The following is a 9,692-nucleotide window of genomic DNA, read 5'->3' on the forward strand; positions in this document are numbered from 1 at the left end:
AAAATGTAAGAAGATAGTGTATAATAAAAAAAATGATGACAAAGAAAAGATATGCCTCCAACCCGAACAGATGTGCCGGAGTCCATAATTAGCATTGGAAGAGAGTGCGTGTCTTGTGCCTGTGTGACCTTGGAGGCAGATAGCGAGGGAAGAAGCTGAGAAGGAGAAAGGAGATAACGAGGAAGACCAAAGACATGGAGCAGAGGTGAATTTCAACTCTAGCTTTGTCTGAAACCCTGCTGTGGAAGAGGAAAATGAAGACTTAAATGGAAAGGAACACATGAATCAAGTCCAATTTTCAGTAGTTGAACGGTTTTATTAACATATATACAAAATACACTGCGAGCGAAACGTGCGGGCTCGCTTAATTAACCGATTCTCGGTCAGCTTGAGGCTGTGAAGGTGTAAGCACTGGAGACGTCACTGAACTGGAGGTAGTCTTGTAAGAGTGTGGGAACAGGCAGCTGCCGAACAAAGGAGGATTTAGACAAAGCATGACTGCCCACTGTAGCTCTTACAGCGAGTCGACACAAATGAGTCAGATCAGGAACACTCTCTGGAACACAATGAATGGAAAGAGTTACAACATTCAGTGTACAAATGGTAATATATGGAGAACTTTAACTGGATAAACGAGAAGCAGAAATAGTAACTCTGACAGTGTACTTTGGATGGATATGCCTTTAAATGATCTTTACCAAAATGCTTATGGGGCGTCCAAGTGTTCTGTGCTCTGCGCTGAGAAAGGATGTGAAGCAAGGTTGAGGGCAGAGTCTTCCAATTAATAAAATCCAGCAAGAAATTAAGTACTGTGGATTCAGCCTCTTCTAGCCTGCATATGATTAAAACATCACATGGGAAATAACACAGATTGTGGAGGTGGAGGGCAAACTTGCAAGTCACTCATTTCCCCCATCACAAATATCTTCATCTTATATGAATAGTGTTATCAGGATCACTGATGATTAAATAGAATTCAACATGGAAAAAACAGTAGGATCTCTTTGTTTCTTACATTTTCTGCTCAAGGAGAAGTAGAGGGTCTAGTCCTGCTTTGAGCAACAGTGGAAGCCAAAATGAAGCATGGGCCACTTTACTGAGTGTTGCCTGAACTAGCGCCTCCAGCTGTTTGCCCTTAGGCAGCCCAGAATATTCCAGGATGAGCGGCAGATGTTCGGGTACGTCACCCTGCAGTGTCATTATGTATGTATCCAGACTAACGCGAGCTCCAGCAACCAGCAGCATCTTTGTGATCTCTCGACTCTGGTGTAAATCACTTCCCGCACTGAGAAGATAGGGAGATGTACTATAGGGCCTGTATGACACTGTTGTAAAGATTAGTAAAAGTGTTTTAATGCATACCTCCAAAAGTTCATACCTCCAAAAGTTACTCCCAAGAACCATGTCCAGCGGGCAGCTATATCCGAACTCCTTGCAGCTCTGAGCATCTGGACTATAACCCTCTCTGAGCAGAGGCAGGAGGCTTTCCGCTTGACCACTAACCACTGCCAAATAAACCGGACTGACCAGCCCCCAGCCCCGGTCACACTCCCGGTTCGTTACTGGGATCAGTTTCTCTAGAATACTGCAGAAGGTCACAAGTAATAAGAGTATGGTTTAGTAGGACAGAAATAAAAGTTTTGTGAAGGAATCTGTTGCTTCATCACAAATCACAGGATTTTGCATTTGGTATGTTTTTTATATTATTATATTTTATCCAATATTTAGTATGAAGTATATTATTATACTTCATCCAATCATAATTGTTAATTTTAATAATGAAGTGTATTAAGTGATATGTTTGCTACTAGAACCCCTGGTTGCAGATGAACTACTGGGGGTTAGTAGATCTATTTAAAATTCAGTAAACCAGGCATGAACTACACAGAACCCCATTTTCTGTATATCATGTGAATATGATCTGTCTGGTTAGTGTTTATTCATTCATTCGTTCATTTTCTACCGCTTATCCGAACTTCTCGGGTCACGGGGAGCCTGTGCCTATCTCAGGCGTCATCGGGCATCAAGGCAGGATTGACTTTTTACGGATGTGCACGGATGCAGAATGGTTCCCACAGGATAGCATACGTTGACCATTTTCACTGTGCATTTCGTTTCATCTATCAGTACACAACGTATGTGCCTGTATTAGCAGTGATTTTTTTCCCCATAGTGCAGACACATTTGTTTCATGTTTATGACAACTTTGTCTTCCTTGATCTGATGTATTTCAGATACATTGTGCATGTAAGAACTGCATTGCTGTATATACAATGTACTAAACATAATTTCAATAAATTTCCATTTACCTGATACGACTGAACTGGGCTGCAGCATGGATGGGAAGCTGCCACTTCTCTTCATTACAGTAAAGGTTTGGGTCTGCGTTGTGGGCCAGAAGCAACTCCACGCATGACAAATGGCCTTCCTGTGATGCAATGAGCAGTGGGGTGGCCATGTCTTTTGCCTGGCAATTCACGTTTGCACCTGGAGCATTTACAGATAAAACTCAGTCACGCTTGCATGCTGCTACATCTGCAATTATAATTTTGCAGCCCTCTCTGTTTATTCCCACTTGCTCTGCCTTTCGCTGCTGATCGATACGGCAACTCAATATAAGAATAAGCCCTAGTGTCATGCAGTGTGATTATGGTAACGAAGTATATAAAGAGTAACAATAAACACAACCAGGTAAATAGTAAAATAATCATAAATCATAAGCAGGTGAGGGAATCGCTGAAGAACAACCTCACCAGCATTGGCAAGGATTTCCAGACAGTGCTGATGTCCGTACTGTGCAGCAACGAACAACGGCGTGATCCCATAGTCATCCACAATCTCGAGAGAGCACACGTTTACCAGAAATCTTACAATCTCTGCGTGGCCCTGGAAGAGAAAACAAGCATGACTTTGACTTGGCATGTGACATGTAGGACTGAGGCTTCACTCCTATTGACTAGAGAATATAATAACTTAATAGCCTAGAGGTGGCACTAAGCATTGTTTTCAAATTACGGTCTAAAGCCACACCCAAAAAACACTAAGCTTGATTGGTGGAATGCTCAGCATAACGTCTTGTCCTGGTTGGCTTTTAAAGATTCCCAGCCTCTTGCTCACAAAACCTCAGATGTGCCACAAAAACTAGATTCTAATGAAAGCCATCAGACTATTAGACACATACAGTCTATATACCACAGCACAGCGGTCACAAGCTGCTGATATTCTATAACGGCGGAGATGATCATTTTGCGAGAAAGGTTTCTAATGACTCTTTTAACCAGGGACCCGTATGGCCGACTCTCAAAATAAACAGATTAAGAAACATGTGGAACTGTTGACGATGAGATTTTCTGCCGTTTATTTAAGATATTTTAAGAACCTCGGGCGTTGACACTTTGTTAGAGTAACAGATTTTAGATGTAATTCTCATACATAAAGCTCTGGAGGGTGGTGTGCGTTCTCTGTAACATCACAAGCTGCTCTTTTTGGCTTAGACACTTAGAGAGAAAAAAATTCAGGGAATAAATTTGAATCTAGTGTTTTTACGTAATTGATAACTGGAACAGGATGAACTTCTGCAGGTTTGGGGATGTGCAACATTCAATGTAACTATGAAACTGTGCATCCACTCTAAAAAATGATCTCTTAAAAAAATCATTTCATTGAAATTATACTTATAAGAAATAAAACAAATATCATAAATTTGAAATGATTTCTTACTTAATGAATAAAATGCGATACATTGATATATTGTCAATTATAAATAGTTGCAAATCACTGTTGTTTAAAAAGAACTGAAACATTTGGAAATGCTCTGTTATCAGGAGAAACCTTTGGTGTGTTAAACGCGTTGTGTTTTATTCCTTAAACAATAAGATTAAAAAAAGACAATAACAATGACAACAGTTACAGAACAGAAGCCAGCTTTACTTCACAGTTTTCCAGTAACTACGTTTGCTATTATAGTTGCCATGAAATCTGTTAAGATGTCAGTCAGGGAAGATTCATTCCTTGTTTCCAAACTAGTAGATAGTTTTTAGGAGCACAGGATCCCAACCCTGGTCCTGGTATTAAACTCTACAGATTTAAAGTATGTCTCTGGCATAAACAGTACCTTATAAACAGCCTGATGAAGACAGGACCAGCTTGAGATGTAGTATCTCCTGTTAACCTCTGCTCCTTCACTAACCAAAAGCTCCACGACTTCTTTATGGCCGCTATCGACAGCTTTCAACACAACAAAGAAGAAATACGGCAAAACAGTTCATGAGGTAAAAATGAATCATGCATATGCACGTGTGAAGTTGTTTAGACTTACCTGCAAAGAGAGGGCTGGAGAGATCATTAGACATCTTGTCGAGATCTGCCCCAGCCCTTATGAGGTGCCGTGCTGCACGGAGGTGGCCGTTCATCGCCGCAAAATACAGAGATGTTTCAGAGTTGTGAGTCAGTGAGTTCACATAATCTTCACAGTTATCTGAAGCTATCCACAAAGGTTATAGAGAAGGAGAAACGATAGAAAAGATTAGTTCTGAGGACGAATATGGAACTAAAATGCACAGAATCATGCACACATTACAGATACCTAGCGGTTTATTAACCTTATGGATGTAGCGATGTTGATGATTCCCTTCATTATATCTGCCTAATATTCTCACAATTTCCTTTATCATCCCAAACTTCCACAGACTGCTGTGAACAAAACTGTACAATTGCTTTGTTTAACAAGGTGATGATTAGAATTTGATTCAGATCAAATTGGAAAAATATTTCACTGATTTCATGCCTTCATTTTGAAACATGAACAGTTTGAAATACTGAGTGAAGACTTTTTATAAACAATTGTCCATTTAAACAGGTTCTACATGTGAATGAAATAAATTGATTATTATATATTTTAAACACTATTATCCATCAATTCGATTTTATTACTTTATTCATTTAATAGGAATATCTCAGTTTTTAAAAAAAAAAAAAAAAAAAAAAAACTCAGAATGGAATATGGCCTATGTGGCTGTATATGCTGATGTGAGATACTGGTACCACTGTGTTGTGTTGTTGTTAAGATAAAATAATAATAAAATAAAAAAAACACAGAATGGAGGCTTTTAAAATGGCATTGCTATGTGTCTTCACTGTTCCGCTACAAAGAAAACAAAGAAATTTCACAGGCTGACTAAACACAATGACTTTATACAGTACACGCATATGCAACAATAATAGTGCTGAATAAATTCACAAGGCAATGATGTGATCACACCTGCATGCATGCATTACACATATATCAATCATGAGATAAACTTTTCTAAGCACAATTCATTCTCGGGGCCCAAATTTAGGATTTAATAAAGCATGTCCCCATTTTTTTTTTTTTTTAAATCACCTGCTGTGGTAATGATCATTAATAATATTCTAGGAGAAACCTTGCAGGGCAACATTTAATTCTTTTTATTGTAAAGGTATGAAACAATGTACAAAATAGGTGGAAATTTTAAGGGGGTAACAAAGTAAGATCTATATTACATATATATAAAAAACACAAACACTGAACAGATTAGGACTCAATAACTGAAATAAAACGCAAAGCAGAGGAAATAATTAGGCAAGTTGATAAGTCTATTAGAAACAGGTGAGTAGTGACGAGAACACACATGACACACAACATGCTGCAGCAGAGAATTTCCAAGCAAAGTTCCTGACAAACAGAGACAGACAGACAGACAGACAGACAGACAGGCAGTTAGAGAGAGAAAGAGAGAAACAGAAAGAGAGAGATTACTGTGCTGTATAAAAATATACAATTGCACACAGTGTTTGATGGAACTTTAAAGGTTGGGTGTTTCAAATATCTTTGAGAACTAACCACAGATCTTCTGCGGATGCAGGCTGCTTCAAATCCTTCTGTTTCTTTGTGTAAAATCTCAGACAGACTCAATGATGTTAAGATCAGGGCTCACTGGGGCCAAACTATCACTTCCAGCTCTCCTTATTCTTCTCTATGCTGAGGGTAGTTCTTAATGACATTGGCTGTATGTTTGGGATCATTGTCCTGCTGCAGAAGAAATTTTGGGCCATCCAGATACTTTCCTGATAGTATTGCATGGCGGATAAGTATCTGCCTGTAGATGTTATTATTGAGGACACAATTCATTTTGACTTAATTAATTGCATCCCCAAACTTGCAAGGAGCCTTTACCTTGCTTCTTCACTGTTGCCTGCAGTTACTCATTACTGTATTGCTCTCCAGTGCTTTGGTGAACAATGTGCCTCCTGTTAGTCTCTTAGCCTTGTTTTCACGTCGGAAGTATGGATGTTTGTCCACAATTCGTCCATGAAGACCAGTTCAGTCTACTCTGGACATTAGATGGGTGTACCTGGGTCTTACTTGGGTGTAATAGTACACACTCCAGTGCACTTTTAGCCATGTAGTGTATTTGAAATAAACGCCATGCATGAAAGGGACACTATGGAATCTACAACCTGTGTAAACGATTCGTCTTGCAGCTGGAGATAAATAATCAACAACTTCTGATCAAATCCGAGAGGGGAATTAAACAGGCCTGTGCCATGATGTAAAAAAAAGGAAATCTGTCACAGGATAAAGATGTGGATAAGTGTTAATTATTACACTTTCTGTCAAATCATAAGATTGCTCACAATACACCATACCACCACAGGCACTGAATAAAATAAAGAGATTAAGAAACAGTCTTGGTGTTTTGGTAACAGTATCATTAGAATAAGCCTGACAGGTTGTGTGTGTAACTGACCTGAAGCACTGAGCAGCAGGCGCACACACTGCGCATGTCCTCCAGCAGCAGCTTCATGTAAAGCGCACCAGCCGCGGTTATCTTTCACATCCACCGACTGGCCGTTCTTCAGGAGTCTCTGTAACAGCCTGTAGTCTCCTCTCCTCGCTGCAAGCGCCACCGCCGAGCAAGTGTCCTGATAACACTCTGTGAATATCATCACTGCTCTGCTGTCCTGTTACATTAAAGACATAATGATGTTTTTACTAAACTACAGCTAACCGAGTTTTAAAGAAGAACACTAAACATCAACAGTAACGTGAAGCTGCTAAATACCTACAATAAACGCTACATCCTTATGTGAAGCAAACGTGAAAACTAAGCTAACTGCTAACTAGCAGCTAGCTAATTGCTCACTACTATACGGCTACTGGTTCAAGCTAACTGCTAACTAGCTGGTAACTAGTTAAGTAAGTAACTATGAAAGTAAAGTTGACTTTAGGTCGTTAGTTTCTAGCTGATATTCCCACAGAAGTATATTTATCACTGGACAGGAAGATGTGTCTTGATTAATATTATATCCGTTGTCAAAATAAAAGTCTCAGATAGAACAGTTGCATTAAAAAAGAAAAAAATCTGGCAAAGGCATGAACAAAATGGTTTTCCTTGTCAGCTTACTGCTCGAAACCAATAAATTAGAAAAATATAGTTACATACTTTTGTTGTAATTTCCAGACAGCAATTTTACTGACAATACTATATAAATTTCTGTCATTTAGCAGACACACTTATCCAGATTGACTTACATTTTTATTTTAATTTATACAACTGAGCAATTGAGGGTTAAGGGCTTTGTTCAGACGCCCAGCAGTGACAACTTGGTGGACCTGGGATTCAAACTCATAACCTTCCAATCAGTAGTCCAACACATTAACAGTAGGCTACCCCATCCCCAAATGATCACAAGTAGCTAAAACCCATCCATAAATATGGATTAATAGACATTCTGTCAAAGTGAACAAGAGTAGTGGGCTAAATTTCACTTACAGTAATTGCCCACAAATTTCTAACAGTGCATGACAGGATTTTATTTTACCTGGTCAATCTAGTATATATTAGTTTTAATACTATGCATTTTATTTATATGCTTAACATGTTTATACTCTAAATGTGAATATAACTCCAGGAAAACACTCATTCAGTCACATTAGGATCTGAGAGCAAGCAGTCATACATTTTAATATATAAATGAGAATGTGCAACATGAAAAAAGGTGGATAAATCCATTTGGTGTAAAGATATTAATATTTTATATACTATGCATTCGTACAGTATTCGACAAGAAATGTTAAGAATCCTAGGAGATTGTGAGGATGGTGCTTTTCTGACCTTTAATGGTAAAATTAATTGTGACTATAAAATTATAGAGAATTCTGGGTAAAGAAAAGTCTTTATGTTTTTTGAAGTAATCCACATATGTTGGGTCAGTTGTTATACATGAATAGCCAAATACAAGAGGTCATCTATTATTTAGTTCTGCTTTGTTCTGTAATAGGTCAATCACTTTGTTGACATCTCTTCACATGACTCCTTCGCATGACTAGACGTAACACATTACATGGACACAGAACAACTAATGATGTGAAGAAAACGAATGCACCAGAATTGAAAATGAATTCAACATAGCAACATTGCTTTTTCCAACTCTTTTAATTTTTATCTTATGTCTTATTATTTAAATCAGAATGTTTTATTCACAGAGTATTGCAGAGTACAAACAATTCGGTGTAATACAATACAAAACAATACAGTGTAATACAAGTCCCTAAGTATAATATAATAGAATTCAATACAATACAGTGTAATACAATGTGAAACACTAGAATACACTACAATACAAAACAAGACAGTGTAATAAAATACAAAACAATATGGTATAATACAATACAATAAAATACAGTACAACACAATGCAATACAATGTAATAGAATACAACACAAGAGAAAACATAATGCAATACAATAAAATAGTACAAGATAATAATATACTATACAACAGAACACAATACAATATATTAGAATAGAATACAATTCACTACAAAACAACATTCTATACAATCCTATCCTATACAATAAGGGACAATACAATGTGACAGTACAATACTACCTACTACAATATAATTCAGTATATCTGTAGACAGTATGGTTTAATGTGATATGTGGGTACTGCTAATACGGCAGAATGTAGGGCTGAAATATAATTATTAATATTATAATAATTTGAGTAATTGCTCTACAGGTACTGCAAGTGTTCATGCAGTTACAATCGAATTGTATAGGTATACTAAACTGGCTTGTGCTGCATGGGGAGAGAGGTTTTTAATAAAAAGAATTGTAGCCTGGGGGAAGAAATTGTGCACCGGTTGACTGGTACAGGATTTCAGGGCTCTACATTCCAAGTTTCTGTTGTGGAAACACTAAAAAATAAAGTGGCTGGGACATGGCATGGAAATCTGTCATGATTTTTCTCCTGGTTGAGTGCCAGTTAGTGAGGGTGGGGAACTGAGATTGTTTTTTTCTGCACTACACATGATGGGCTTTAGCTTGTATTTGGAGTGTGAAGCTGCAGAGATGAGAAAGACAGAAATGAAGGATGTGATTCTTGATTCTGTTAGGGTTAGGTAAATTTCATTAGCTGTCTCAGAAAATGCTGGCATTGCAGGGTCTTCTTGGAGATGTGTTGGTCCTGCTGGATGATGGTACCAAGGAATTTGTGTGACTTTGCTCTGCTGACTCTTGAGCCATATTGGATGCTTCTTCTGAAATCTGAAATCAATAATCATCTCCACAGTTTGTATTATTATTGATACTGCATAGTGAAACTACTGTAGAGTACTACAAAATGTTTTGGAAATAAGAGCGTTTTTAGTTTTAAGTGTATATT

At 37.9% G+C, this 9,692-nt stretch overlaps 1 protein-coding gene across 1 annotated transcript; it reads right to left on the reverse strand.

Moving 5' to 3' along the window:
- Positions 1-295: 295 nt before the first annotated feature.
- Positions 296-7,330, reverse strand: asb3 (ankyrin repeat and SOCS box containing 3). The gene is given in 11 exon segments (XM_027177784.2): positions 296-388; positions 390-556; positions 699-832; positions 1,016-1,285; positions 1,379-1,585; positions 2,310-2,487; positions 2,754-2,886; positions 4,115-4,227; positions 4,319-4,483; positions 6,771-6,984; positions 7,090-7,330. Coding segments are annotated over 10 exon segments (1,590 nt in total). The 5' UTR covers positions 6,970-6,984; positions 7,090-7,330; the 3' UTR covers positions 296-364.
- Between the last annotated feature and the right edge of the window lie 2,362 nt (positions 7,331-9,692).

This window comes from Tachysurus fulvidraco, chromosome 8, assembly GCF_022655615.1.
Source record: "Tachysurus fulvidraco isolate hzauxx_2018 chromosome 8, HZAU_PFXX_2.0, whole genome shotgun sequence".
NCBI classification, from domain to species: domain Eukaryota; kingdom Metazoa; phylum Chordata; class Actinopteri; order Siluriformes; family Bagridae; genus Tachysurus; species Tachysurus fulvidraco.